This window comes from Agelaius tricolor, unplaced genomic scaffold, assembly GCF_023055355.1.
Source record: "Agelaius tricolor isolate 1412-34295 unplaced genomic scaffold, bAgeTri1.0.p SCAF_23, whole genome shotgun sequence".
Lineage (NCBI taxonomy): Eukaryota > Metazoa > Chordata > Aves > Passeriformes > Icteridae > Agelaius > Agelaius tricolor.
Window position 1 is genome coordinate 5,095,654 of NW_027269283.1, and position 15,012 is coordinate 5,110,665.

A 15,012-nucleotide genomic window follows, 5' to 3' on the forward strand; every position below is an offset into this window, starting at 1 on the left:
CAGATCTGCTGTACCTGACAAATTAACTCAGTTTAGTGTGGTTTATACATGTCACACCTTGACCTATTATCCGTGAGAGCTTTTTAGGAGCCTTCTGCAATTCCCTTAGAACAAACTTTAGTCCTTGTTCGTGAATGAAAGCTTTATCTGCTGTTTGAAAGACCTAAATTCCACTACTCTGATTCTTTACAGAGGTATGGCAGTCGGCTCTTCAGAAGGTCCACTGGCCTTGGCTTGGTGCTCATGGCAGCAAATACCAGGCCTGAAAGTAGAGATTGTCCCTAAATCTGCAGAACACCTGGACCCAGCGAGCTTTGCTCACTGCACTTGCGAGAATCCGTGATTTACAGAGCTAATCCTCAGACATTTCAAGCTGGGCTGAGGATAGAGAACATTTGCAGCCCATGCCATCAGCTGCATTCATCTGGAGCAGGTGCCAGGCTTACGAAATCCCCCTGCGTGTGGCAGACAGCGCAGCACGCTTCATTAGCAGCCAGCCCAGCAGCTCCCACCTCCACTGCAAACAGTCTGCACAGCACAGACCCAAACCTGGGAAGCACAGGAGGCAAGGTTTCAAAGGCACAGGGGATTTAGGCAGACAATGAGGGACTCTGTGAAACCTGCTCCCAAGCCCTGCTCATCCTCACTCGTTTGAGTGAGCGCAGCTGCCTGTCGTTTCTAATTCGGGGTGCTAGACATGGCCGTGGCAGTCTTGTTAAAAACAACAGCTAATAAATTGCCAAATGCCATTTACCCTGGGTAACTCCCTTAGCCCAAACCCTCCATATCTGCTGGGGCTGCTTTGATGTGTTGATCTGCTCTCTCAGCCCAGATGTTGTCATAAATTTGCTGACGATGACGGCGAAACAGCTTTGAAATACCCTGGCAAGAAATACTTTCCCATCCTGTCTCAGATGGGATCTGCTTCTCCCCCCCCACCACACTCACATTTTTCTTACTGAGGCCATTGGGATGAATAAAGACTCTTTGTTCATTCAGCCATTTCTTTTCTTGCTGATGATTTTTTTATATTTTAAAAACTAAGCTGAAATGACAGCGGCAGCTGTTTAATAGATTAAATAGGTCTCAAATACCACAGCAATGGCTGGTGTTTGGACACCACTTTCAGCCATAGACATGGAGAGTGAAAAGGCATGAGAGCCTTAACAGCTCCAGAAATACTTTCTCCCTTCCTCTTAAGACCTAGGAAAAATTAAAATAATTCTTCTGATTGCAAAAATTCTCAGATTTTCTCATGAATATCATGGTAAGACCCTCTTTTCAGATGTACTGGTAAGTAGTGCTTGCTCTTTAATAGGGCAAGAGAAAACAGCCTGAAGTCGCACCAGGGGAGTTTTAGATTGGAGATTGGGGAAAATTTTTTCACCAAACGTGTTAAGAGCACTAGCAGAGGGTGCCCAAGAAAGTGGAGGGGTCACAGTCCCGGGAGGGATTTAAAAGAGATGCAGATGTGGCACTTGGGGACATGGCTTTGTGGATGGGTCTGTGGGGAGGTGTCTGTGTGGATCCGTGAGGATGGGTCTGTGTGTGTGGATCCGTGAGGATGGGTCTGTGTGTGTGGATCTGTGTGGATGGGTCTGTGTGTGTGGATCCATGTGGATGGGTCTGCATGGATGGATCCATGTGGATGGGTCTGCATGGATGGATCCCTGTGGATGACTCTGTGCAGATGGATCCATATGTATCCGTGTGGATGATGGATCCTTGCAGATCCCTGTGGATGCCTCCCTCCAGATAGAACTATGCAGATAGATCCCAGTGGATGGTTCCCTGTGAATGCATCCCTGAGGGTGGATCCCTGTGGGTGGTTCCCCGTGAACAGATCCCTTTGAACAGATCCCTGAGGATGGATCCCTGTGAACTGGTCCCTGTGAACTGGTCCCTGTGAACCGATCCCTGTGGACAGATCCCTGTGGGCCGATCCCTGTGAACAGACCCCTTTGAATGGATCCCTGTGAATGGATCCCTGAGGATGGATCCTTGTGAACAGAGACCTTTGAATGGATCCCTGTGAACAGATCCCTGTGGCCGAATCCCTTTAAATGGATCCCTTTGAATGGATCCCTGTGAACAGATCCCTGTGAACGGATCCCTGTGGGCCGATCCCTGTGAACAGATTTCTGTGGGCCGATCCCTTTGAACAGATCCCTGCGGGCCGATCCCTTTGAACGGATCCCTGTGGGCCGATCCCTGTGAACAGATTTCTGTGAACGGATCCCTGTGGGCCGATCCCTGTGAACAGATCCCTGCGGGCCGATCCCTGTGGGCCGATCCCTTTGAACGGATCCCTGCGGGCCGTTCCCTGTGGGCCGATCCGCGCTCACGGCTCCCGGCGCTCCGGGCGCGCTCCCGCGGGCTGCCAGCAGAGGGCGCTGTGTGGCGGCGCTGTGTGGCGGTGCCGGCGGTGGCCGCGCGGGGGCGCTGCGGGGGCGGGGCCGGGCGGTGCGGGCGCTGTGGGGCGGCCATGGAGCGGCTGGAGCGGAGCGGGCGCTGGCTGCGGGCCGCGCTGGCCCGCGGGCCGCTGCGCCGCCGCCTCCCCGCGCTGCTGCTCGCCATCGCCGTGCTCGGCTCCGCGCTCAAGGACAGCGACCTGGTGCCCGACACGCCGCTGCAGAACAAGCGCAACCCGCTCAACGTGTGAGGAGGGGCCCGGGGTCGCGGCCGTGTGAGCGGGAGGGTCCGGGCAGGACGGACTGAGCGGGCCGGGGTGCCCGGAGGGGGCTGAGGGCCGGGGGTCGGTGCTGGCCGCGAGTGCCTCGCTGGGTCGGGGTTGGTGCTTCGGTGATGAGATTTCCTGTTCCTGACTGAAAGGTTTCAGAATACCGGGAGTTTGTGGCTCAGTCTTTATTGGAAGGGGGGGAAAAGGAGCTTTTTTTTTTTTTTTCCTTCTTAATCTCGCAGATAATTCCTCGTATTTGAATAAACTGATTTCATTTTCTCTGGCAGGCAGTGGCAGGAGCCGAGGGCAGGGCCTGGAGCTGTGTCAGAGGGCTAGGCTGGGTGTTAGGAAAGGGTTCTTCATCGGGGTCATAGCTGAACGCTGGACCAGGCTCCCCAGGGCAGTGGTAACAGCACCAGGGCTGGCAGAGCTCAGCGCTTTGACATTTTCACAGCATTTTGACAATGCTCTCAGGCACGTGCTGTGACTCTTGCACTGTCCTGGGCAGGGCCAGGAGTTGGACTCCATGACCCTTGTAAGTCCCTTCCAACTCAGCAGATTCTGTGATTCTTTGATAGTGACTGAGCTGATCTAAAACCCAGCTGAAGGAATAGGTCTTTTAGCATCTTTCCTAAAAGCAGAGTGGCTGCCATCCTTTTCTGGCACTTGGGTGATGATCTAACTGGCTTAGTCATTCTGTGAAATTAGTTTGAGCATTTTGAAGGAAGCAATGAGCTGGGCTGGAGCACATGTACTGTCCTGCTACAGGTCTGAAAGTAAAACTAAATTGCTGTTTCCTCCGTGACTTGGGGAGCTTTGGACTTTACTGATTCAAATCTGTCATTTGGTGACATAAGAGAAGAGCTGTTTTCAGCGTGATTGAAAGAGCATTGACAGGAAACACTTAGAGAGAAATTGATCTTACAGTAAAAGCATATTTCAGTTCAGTTCTCCTTATCAAATAGAGGAAGGTGATCTGTACTGACAGTTCCTGAATCAAGTATTTTTTCTCTGCAAATTACTTGCCTCCTGGCTTGTCAGCAGTAACCTTGGCAGCCTTTCTTGCTTTTAAATAAAATGGGGGGTTTATTTTCAATAATTGAATTTACTGTTTCATGGTAGCAGCTGCAGTTGCCACGCAGGCATCACTTCTGTAAAATTAAAGAGTGAATCAGGTACTCCTCAAAATCCTGGGCAAGGCCCTGACAGGTTTGTTAGGGTCATAAGGAGAACTCCAGACTGATTTGGCTTTGCCTTTGATGCTCAGGTGAGGATTAAATGATGATTCTGTGTGTCTGTCCATAGCTCAGCCACAGAGCAGAGTTCAGCTGTCTCTGTTTTCAAACTGGGCTCTGGGTAACAAAGGGGCTGCACAATTCCCTCTCCAACCAGCTGAGAGGAAGCAAGCACCTTGGAAAGTGCTGATGGGAGAAGCAAGATCCTGGACTGTGGCCTCCTGAACTCATTAATAAATTCACTTACACGTGCTCCAGTTTAAGATTTGAAAAGAGATTGAGTTAACACAGTACTCTCTTCTGTCAGGATACCAACACATTGTCAGCTGGATTTCAGGATTTTATGGGCATCACAGCAAAAGTTTTCAGGGCAGAGAGTGAATTTAGAGATGGAAGGATTTGTGTATGCTAAAAGAAGGCTCTCATTGATTGAAAGGACAATAAAGGAACAACATTGAGCTGCTTCATTTATTTAGGAGGACATGAGAGAGAAAAAGCTTTACAGGCTGATGAGGGGAAAGAGCCAGCTCTTCTAGCTGTCTTAAGAGGCTGAGGTTGTGAAAGGCTTTGTAAGCAAGGATAATTGAGATGGTGGAAGAGTCAGAGAAGGGGTTACTGTGGTCAGGGTGGCAAGCTAAAAATACATTCTTTGCAGCTGCATTTTGAGTAGGGCAGAGTTGAGCTGCTTTGTAGGGTCAAAGTGATTGCAAAACCGAACTGCAAGTCTGCTGCAATGAATGAGGGCTCTGGGCCCAAGGCAACACTGCCTTGGGAACAAGTACCTGCCTGAGGAAGTATTCAGGTTTTGGGCTTGAGGGAAGTACTGGGGAGAGGGTTAAGATTGTGGCTAAGCTGTAGTTTGGGAGGAGGGCGCAAGTGTGGCATTCACATTCTCTGAAAAAATCCCTTCACCCAGGATTTTTCTCCTGGGAAGCTGAGAAGCCTCAGAGAAAAGGAAAACAATCCTTAACTCATTTGCTTCTCCTCTGTTTTGCTCACGTGGACTGTATTTGGAGACTGTTTACCCACAGGTGATTGTTTTATTGGATTCTGGTGTGACTTGTTTTGACTCATTGGCCAATCAGGGCCAAGCTGTGTTGGGACTCTGGAAACAGTCACAAGTTTTCATTATTATCTTTTTAGCATTAGGTATCTTTTCTGTATTCTTTAGTATAGTATAGTATTCTTTAATATATGATAGTACTGTAAAGTAATAAATTGTAAAGTAATAAATGAGCCTTCTGAGAACATGGAGTCAGATGCATCATTCCTGCCTTCGTCAGGACACTCCCTGCAAGTACAATAGGCACAAATCTGTAATTTAGACGGTTCTGAACACTGACCTCGAGCACTTATTCCACCACTTACCCCACTGCTTGTGGCACTTCACCCATGCTGGTGTCTCCTTTGCCTTTCCTCTGGCAGATACTTCGTGAAGGTGGCCTGGGCTTGGACTCTGTGGCTGCTGCTGCCCTTCATCACCCTCACCACATACGAGCTGGGCCGGAGCAAGCTCCTGTACGGCCGCACCCGGAGCGTGCTGCTGGTGCTGCGGCGCCTGGGGGCCCTGCTGGTGGGCACAGCTGTGTGGTACCTGTGCACTGAGCTCTTCATCTACATAGAGAACCTCACAGGGGAGTGCTCCCTGCAGGGCAAACCCAGCCAGCCAGGCCAGCCGCCCCGGCTCTACGGCTCCAAGCGCGAGTGCCAGCGGGACAGCGGCGTCTGGAGCGGCTTCGACATCTCGGGCCACTGCTTCCTGCTCTCCTACTGTGCCATGATGATCCTGGAGGAGCTGGCTGTGCTGGAAGCGCTGGCCATAGAGCACAGCTCCAAGCTGCGGGTGGTGATCAACGTGCTGCTGGTTTCCCTGTGTTCCCTCACCATGATCTGGGTGTTCATGTTCCTCTGTACTGCCCTGTATTTCCATGACTTCAGCCAAAAGCTTCTCGGTGTGCTGATAGGTCTGGCAGCTTGGTATGGGACATACAGGTTTTGGTATTTAAAGCCCTTTTCGCCTGGACTACCTCTTCCAAATATACCTTTGAGTTCAAAGAAATACAGCTATAGCAGATAAAATAAGGTTTGAAATGTTTTGGATTTTGCTTTCAGTACTGGAGTAGTTGAATGTAGGAATGGTTACTGTATTTCCACTGTAAGGAGCAAGGTCATGGGTTGGAGGAAACTTAATCTCTACTAGCCATTGGCTGGCAGGTGGTAATGAGCTTCTTCCCTGGGAGAAGAAAAAAATCACGATTGGAAGAGGTCTGCTCTTGTTTAGGAGCTGCCAACTGGGATTGTCAGCAAAGAAATCAGGAGCTGAATCTGTTTCTCTCGCTAATAAATGGAGTAGCAGACCCAAGGCTAAAAGAGGCCTTTGATCTTTAGGAGTGTGATTTATCTCAGTTAATTCTCCCTCTTCCTTTTTGAATTATGTCAAGATATTGTGGATGATCCAAACCTCAGGCTTTTTTTAATGTTCCTATTTGTATTGCCTTATGGGAAAGCTCTAATAATCACAGTGCTGCTAAGCATTGCAAAAATATCAATTCTTGTGGAAAGCAGTTCTGTTGTGAAACTGGAACATCTCATGTTCTCAAGTGTTAAAAACACTAACTTGCCAGAAATGCCTCGTAGCTGCTTCTGCAACAGAGAGTAAATCTGAGGTGCATTGTCTGAAGCAGACTGTGACTCTCAATTCATGCCATGTCCTGAAAGGAAACTCTTGGAAAAACAAGCCTTAACTTTCTCCTTAGGTGAGGTGGACGTAATAATATTTTGTCATTTTATTCTAGACACTAAAAAACCCAAATTCCTTTCTGTTTTGCTAAAAAGTCTAGTATGAGGATTGGGGTTTTAAGTTTTTAAAAATCTAATCCACTACACACTTTGCAACAACAAATTCCTTGGGTTTGTTTTTTCTTCTAGAACAACAGTGGAATTCTGGTGTTCTGAACGAGCTAGATTATCCTGCTATTTCCCAAATAGTCTGCTTGGTAATGAGTGAAATGCATTGTTTATCCTGGGAGCTGCAAAGCAGAGTGTGCTTGGAGCAATATTTATCCTTGCAATACCAATAAGCTATTTAATTTTGATTGCACATAAAGCTGTGGCCACTTTTGATGTGGCTGTAAACCCACTACTGAACAAAACCCTGCTATTAGATAATGAATAAGGGTGAGGTGGGTTTGCTCATCTTATCAGTCAGATGTTTAGCATAGTTTTTATCTCTAAAAGCTTTTAATTATTCCACAGAGGCTCATTCATGGTGCAGTTGCATGAAGTGTGTTTGGCAGTGATGACAGGACAGCCAGGAAGGGCTGTGGGCAAGGCTGTGGGTCACCTCCACTGACCCCACAGACTGCAGAGTGACTTTTTCTGGCTACAGGGTGTGATGTTCCATCAGGTCATCTTGGCACATTTTGCCAGCTCAACCTCTCTCTTCAGCAAGAGAGTGGAAGCATTTGCAATTCCTCCAGTAGTGTTAGTTCCATGCTGTGGTCTGCTTCAGAGGAGAGCTAAATTCACTGGAATTCCCACTGAATTTGGTGGCAGGTGGGAGTTGTGTGTCCTTAGAAAGAGCAATTCACCTCTCAGAAGGAAGCTGTCCATGGGGTTATGTCTTTTCTGTCAAACTCCTCTTGCTTTTGTATTAAATTGCCTTTTAAGCTGACTCTTTAAAAATTGCACTGATTAACTCATATTGGGTTTAACTAAATTTGTTTAAACAATGCAAATATATTTGCAGACACTCTTTTGATGTAATTTAAGCCTACTCCCAATAGAGCTAAGCTAGACTGCAAGCCACATTCACCATGAAAAAGGATTATATACCCAGAAGGTTTTATGATTAATTTCATTAAGTTCCTATTTTAGGTTATCTTTATGTAACTTTGCTGTATAGACAAGCCCTTGGAACAGGAAATGCTGTTTACTTAAACCAACTGACTTGCTGAAATTATGTTCATTTTCACAAATGTTTTGTGCAATCACTGTGGATATTTCTGTCCACTTTAACCAGTGTCATGCAGATTATTTTTTTAAATGGAAATAATGTAGGATATGGTTATTCTCTTATTTAAACAATGAAAGAAAAACATTTGAAAACTTTATCAGTGTTTGTGTCTTTGAGAATCTGTTCCTGCTGTCTGTAAAGATGCTGTTGTTACTCTCCACATCCCTAGATGACCCAGTCCCTCAGAGTGTGTGTGACTACTGAGACATCTGATCAAACTGGCACTGAAAATTCTGCACTGTTTTAAAGGGTTAACAGAGGAGGGGTTCTCAGGAGTGCAGGGTTTTAAAAAGAAACAAAAGCAAACAAAAGCCATGGCTAACTAAAGCAAGTTTCCCAATGTGTGCCTATTACCCCAAGCAGTTCATTTTGTAAGCATGGTTTATTGTAGCAGAGGGAAAGCCTAATCCATTGAAATGTATGGGGAAACTCCCATGGGCTGGAATGCTCCTTGTGAGTTTGGAAATCCTGGGGTCTTTCTCAGTGCCCAGACACCATGGGCCAGCTCTTGGCTCAGAAGGTTCCCTTGTGCTCCAGACCTTATTTGTGCTTTTTGGCTCTACTCCAGAGCAGGAATCTGCTGCCTTGTGCTCCATCTGGAAACTTAAGGTTGCAAATTTCTTGTTCACATATTTGCCATCACATTTATCTGACTTCCTTTCTCTCCCAAATTTTATCATTAAAATAAAAATTGCAGCCACTCCACAACAGATCTGCAGCCAAAGAGAAACAGTGCTGGGAGCAGCTGGATTTGGTATCCTGTGCCAAAGGCACAAATCAGCTGTCAACAGGTATTACTGGTTTCTTTCAAGTGTTGGGAGTGTTGGGGTGGATTTTTTTTTTTGCTTTTTCTGCATTAAAGTATTCCTTTTGTTCTCACAGAGCTTTCTGTCTGCAGAATTACTTAGGGAATTTTTGTCTCCAACATCTCACTAACATATTTCAACATCTGTCTGTTAATCTTTCATTGCCTGTGTTTGGGCTGTTGTGTGGGCCCTGTTTCACAGTTCTTTCACAGGAGCAGCTTTTGGCCTGCCTGTGTGGCCAAGGCAGCTCTTGGTGACTTAAACATTTTCCTCTGCTGGGAACAGGTAGAGCACAGTGGGAAGAGAAACTGCCTTAGGATTCATTTCACTCTTGACTTACCTGGGACTCTTTCAAATGTTGGTGTCACTGCAGGTGAGCTCAGGCAAACAAGAAAGTTGAGGTCTTTCATAAGAGCCATGTGAGCAGCTCAGACTTTAAACATGCCTGAACCCAGGGTTTGATTCTTCCTCCAAGTTTGTTAAAGCAAATGTCATCCATGAATGCTTCCCTGGTGCTAAATGATATTCCTGGTTTCCCAATTTATTTGTGTGTGCTGAAACCTGGGTTGTGGGTGGCTGCAAAAAAAAAAAATCCCGTTTTCTGTTTTGGTGTGTGGCAATTGGTGACAAAGTGAGAAACACCCAGTTATGCCCTGGAGTGCACTTAAATGGAAGAAACTGCTGTGATATGTTAAATATTTTGGGAAATCAGTCTTTAGTTGTGAACACAAGTCAATGGTCACTTCATGAAATAGTAACTGATTTTTCCACTTTAGCTTAGTGTTCCTCAATCCAGGACACTCAAAGTAGCTCCCTGCAGCTTCTCTGCAATTGGCCTTCTGCAGCTCTTTGATCACCTTGTGTTATCTCCTTTTGCTCAGAAACCTGTTTCCTGGGATTATTTCTTTTCATAGCTTCATCTCTCCTCCTGGAGCACAGATTAGTAATAAATGCTCTCCACCTCTGCTGGATGTGTGCTCTCTCAGTATTTTGCCTTCCCTTCTTTGAGGTATTTTGCAAAGCTTAAGATGAAAGTAATTAATAGACATGCAAAGGCTGTTGTGACTCTGAACTGATTTTTAACTTGTTAAACAGAGCTGCTCTGTCACTGTACTGGTGGAAAACCTGGAGAAAAGCAAATGGTTTATTCATTTTAGCAGAACTGCACCTGATGTGCTTGAGCTCAGGGAAGGAAAAAGGTGATGTGACAGCAGAGCTTGATGCTTTAGGAGAGTTACCTTTGTCCTTCTCTTGGGGCCCGAGTGTTCACTTCGGTGGAGAGTGCTTTCATCCAGGTGCTCAGCAGGAAATCATTAATTTGGATATGGGAAGAGTCCCTTAGTGCTTAAATAAGTACAGAATGAGAGCATAAAGTTTAAAAGCTGAAAAAGCAGACATGGGAATGGCTAACAAGATTGAGTGCAGTCCATGAAATCTAAGGCAATTATATAATTGTATTATTTAGTCTGAAAGGTTATTTATTTTTAAACTACCCTCTGTCCATCACAAAAGCCAGTGCCATGTGCTTGTAACAAGCCAAATTACTCCTCTGTAAAGCGTTGGGACTAAAAGAAAATTAACAGTAGGGGAAGAGCTTTACAGTCTTCCAGGAGAGTTGGATATCATGGGAAAGCAGCACTTGGAAAAATGCCCTTTCCCTGTTGTGCTCTTCCTGACAATGTGTGCCATGGCAGGAGATCTGTGGCAGAGCTGAGCATCTCCCTGGAGGTGAGGGCTGAAGAAAGGAAAATGTTCAACAAGAATAAATGCAAACAATTACTTTTTTCCTCACCTCTCTGAAGCCTTTTCCCATGCCCAGTCCGGGTTAGTTTTGTGCATTTCCTCAGTCCTGGTTGATACCAGAGCAGGAACTGGGCACATCCTCAGTGTCAGTGCCAGCTCTCCTGAAATGCCTTCCCTGGATCCTGTCCTGTCTGCAGAGCCTCCCCATCTCATGGGTTCTGTGCTGGGAGGTCACAGTGGTGTGGCCGTGTTGGTGACAGCCTGAGCACCGTCACTCACCACCGAGGAGAATTCAGCTGAACAGGCTGAGCTCAGAACAGCCAACTGTGGGGGGAAGCCATGAAAGGGGGGGAAATAAGGATGGTGCCCAGCCCACAGAGCCTGTTGGCCTTACCCAAATGTGTGAATTGTTGTTCCCACACCTACAGGATTGTGCTGTTGGGAATGGCACCCTGGGCCTGCCTGCTGCAGGTTTTGCAGGTGATGGCAGCAGGCATGGACCTGGTGTGGACCACAGCTCTGGTGCTTCAGCTTTCTGATAGCCTGACCTGATTCCATTTTTAGAAGAACAGGAGTTATAGAGGGTTGAGGTTTTTAAGAATATATGTATTTTTTTGTCTTGATTGTCATAGTTTGGAAGTTAGGATAAAAAAATGGTTTTTGGTTTATTTTGTTTGCTGGGGATTTTTCTTTGTTGTTTTCAGAGATTTTGTTTGGGTTTTTTTCTTGTGACCAAGGGAAGAAAAACCCCTTGCTGTTGTGTAGTGCTTGAATCCAAGGGCACAGAATGGAAAGAAATTGCTTCTGGTAAGCAAAAATAGAAGAGTGTTCAGGAGGCTGGTGGTGGAGTGCCATGACCTTGTGATGTAAAGAGTGTGTGCAAAACTGCACTTAACTATGCAGGATACTTGGTTCTGTGTCAAGAACTGCCTGCAGCATTACACAGCACCCTCAAACCTGGTTACACTGTTCTCATTGCAAAGTAGCTTTATTTGGATAACTCTCCTGGAGCTAAAAAGGATTTAGGTCGCAGGAGAGATGAGGTGCTGGTAGGAAAGGGCTGAGAAGGGAGGCAGTGCAAGCAGGGGGATGGATGGTGTTATTTTTAAAGGAATGTTTTAGAAATCATTGATCTGTGCTGTTTGTTAAGAGGTTTTTAGCAGGATTCCATCTCCTTCCTCTCTCAGCAGCTCTTCCTCAGACAGGGGGAAGGGGAGGTGATGCAGAACCTGAGAGTCCAGGGACTCCTGACAACAGGAATGTCTCTGGGGAATGGTCACACATGGCCTGCTGTCTGTGACAGGAGTGTGACACCAGAGAGCCCAGGAGAGAGCAAAGGGGTAGGATAGCAGAGAGGGGTAAAGAAAAAAAGGGGCTGAAAGTAGATCATTGTGCAGAGGGAACAAAAAGGAAGAAAAAATCCTGTGAGCTCCTGAGAAGTGGGTGGAGGTTGACATTTTGCTTAGTGAAGCTCCTTCCAGCACCAAAGTGACATGGAAATGGAAATGATCTCCCCTCTGCAGGTAGAGCCTGGCCAGGAACACACAGGTACTGCTGCAGTGATGGGCACCTGTGTTCTGACACAGCAATTCCTCATCCTCAGGATTTATGGCAGAGCTGCTGTTCCTTCTTCCACTGAGAGCTGCTCAGTGCAGGCTGTTTGCTCTCTGTTTAATCCTCCAGAGGAAAGCCAGTTAAAAGGAGAATGAAAGAAAATGACAGTGAAATGTCCTTTGGGCACATTTGAGGATCAGCACCAGGGGAAAACCAGGAAATGTATTTGTCATGAATGTGCTTTATCAGAGAATCCAAGTTCCTGTGTGTTTTTATTACTGCTTGTAACTTTAGATTCAGTAGAAATGGCTGCCTCTGAAACATCTGCAGTTTGGCCACTGAGGCCATGCTTTGAGAAATCTTTCAGGCATACAAAATCTGTTCCTGTTCACTGCATACAGAGATGTTTTCAATTTTAATTCACACCTGTGGGGTTAAACTTTTCCCTGGGCACTGCTGCTGAACTGGGGGCTTTATTCTGTCCCACCATGGCAGAAGGAGCTTTTCTACAGAGTTGTGTAGCAAGAGCAGCTTTGCTGTGAGTAGGAATTGCCCTTTTATCCTCAACTATGCCTCAGGTAATTGCAAATTTAGGGTTACAATAGTTAGCTCTTAGGTTGTACATTATTTCCTGTTTCTTTAGGTTTTTAGTTTTTAATCTCATATCATCATATTTTATATTATCCCTAGCCATCTCAAAATACTATATTCATATTATCCTACATTATTTTGATCCCATATACCTTTCAGTAGCCTGAGGGATTTAGTTGCTGCCATTGCCTGCATTGTGGATCCAGTCTGGGTGGTTTTGGCTTTGATCCTAATGATGGCAGTGAATGCCACCAAACACAACCTGATGTTAAATATCATCACAAGCTTTAATGTTTTGGTGGTATGTGGGGAAATCCTTCATTTACTTTCACAGCAGAAAGGAAGGAAGGGGCAGTTCTTACACCATCCCTCTTGCCTCTGTAGCCTGGATTCTGAAATTGCAGTTGGGGGGTAAGGATGTTTTTTTTCATTTGAAAACAGAGGAGCACTTGGCAAATAATTTCTGACAGGGTCACTAAATGGTCACTAGACATTCTTAGGCAGCTCTTGGTTTATTTGGCAAGTTGTGAGAGGCTCTGTGGTGTGTTCCCTGTCCTCTGGCCAGCTTGGTGTTGAAATCCTTTATTCTGCATAGAGGAGTCCTCTCCATCCCTTGCCAAGCAAAGAATGCTGCCAGCCAGCAGTAAGGCTAACATGTACATTTTCAATTTTTATAATCGAGTCTTTTGAGCAAGTCCTGTCGGAGTAAAAAGATTTCAGAAGCTGTAGCTCTGCAAATGTGACACTGGGAGCCTGTTAAACAAGAGGCTTGGGAGGCAGCAGGGAAAGGCTCTGTGTCATGAAGCTGCATCTCAGGGGTGCTTGGACTTGATAGAAAGCCCCTGATTTTCATCCCTCTGATAATTAGAAGTTCCACACCTCAGCACAGACACAGATTTTAAAGCACTGAGGCGCCTCAAAGTACATTTGTCTCTAAAACACAGGGATTTCAAATGATAAAAATTTGCTTGGGTAAATAAGTTCATCTAGAGTAAAGAAGGACCCTGGCTGGGGTTGGGTCAGGCACGCAGGAGTGTTGGGTGCAGGATGCAGCAGGAGCCATTCCCTCTTGTCTAAAATATAAAATAGCACCTCTGAGGTGCCTCACCTTCCAGCCTTTCCCCTTGGGCACTGCTGTTGCCCCACACCTTGCTGAGAGCAAAGCACAGAGTCCTGGAGTGAGAAACCAGAGTTTTGCCATCATTTTCATGTTTCTGTGTACAGAACATGCCCTGGGCAGCAAACAGGCCAGTGCCTGGCTCATGGGCAGGTGGTGCAGTGGGCTCCCCTTTGCAGTGGAACTGGAGCAGAAAGGTCTGATCAGGCTGAGATCAGTCAGAGCAAGAGCAACTTTCTATGATGACACCTGCAATCACCCCAGGGCTGCTCATGGACACGGGCTGAGGGGATTGATCAGGGCTCTGACATTCATCCAGGGATCTCACACATCAATCCAACCCTGGCCTGCCACAGTAATTGTCTTTTATCACTCTCACCAATTGCTTTTCCCTGGAGCAAAGTCCTGGTACTTTTTCATTACCAGGACAGGAAAACAAGGCTTAGTGACAGGGAGTGGCGCCAATTTTTTATATATATATATGTGTGTGTGTGTGTGATTTTTATTTGGTCCAGAACATAGGCTTATTATTAACTATTTCTAGCTGAGAACCTGTACAAAATCCACCACTACAGCATCAGTGGCTTCCCAGCAGCCCACAGTGCAGCACTGGTGACAGCTCCTGTCCATGCCTTGTTCCAGCTGCTGGATCTGCCTGGCTTGCTCATAACAGCTGCATTTTAACAGCGTGCTCCAAACAAAACACACACCTATTTCTCCACTGTTTAGAGATCTGTTTTGCTCCATGACTTCACATTTCTGTGGTTTAAAATACAAAAATAAATAAAATTAGGGAGCAAAGTAACCAGCAGCAGTCTTGCAAAGCAGCTTCCTTCTGCCTCATTCTTGGGCTGAAATCCTAGCAATGGAGGAAGTTTTTGTTCTCCTTCTCTCTGTGTTTCCTGGCCTTGTAATTCATTAATATTCCTTTCTCCACCTGGTGTGTGCATTTCATCAGCTTTTGGAGATCACCAGGGAATGTGCATGTAGAACAACAAACAAAGGGAAAAGGGTGAAATCCTGGTAAGGGTTTTATGTTGGTGTACCTTTATAAATCTTTCTAGGGGGTTTACCACCAGCTAATCGACCAAAGAGAGATGACCCCTAGTTCATCATCTTACACCTTGCAGATTCAGCAAAAGGGAGGAGCTCAGGGCACCCTCCTGCCTCCCTCTTCAAAAATAAGGAAAATAACTATTTCTTCCGAAGTCACTGACTCCATGAAGCAAATACTGAATGTATTTGGGAGAAGGTGTGTCTGCAAGGCTTCA

The 15,012-nt window shown here is 46.2% G+C and overlaps 1 protein-coding gene across 1 annotated transcript; it reads left to right on the plus strand.

The window, feature by feature from the left end:
• Positions 1 to 2,458: 2,458 nt before the first annotated feature.
• FITM2 (fat storage inducing transmembrane protein 2) lies at positions 2,459 to 8,027 on the plus strand. Its single transcript, XM_071446734.1, has 2 exons — positions 2,459 to 2,658; positions 5,341 to 8,027. The coding sequence occupies exons 1-2, from the start codon at positions 2,486 to 2,488 to the stop codon at positions 5,990 to 5,992; spliced, it is 825 nt and encodes a 274-aa protein (XP_071302835.1). The 5' UTR covers positions 2,459 to 2,485; the 3' UTR covers positions 5,993 to 8,027.
• Positions 8,028 to 15,012: the final 6,985 nt, after the last annotated feature.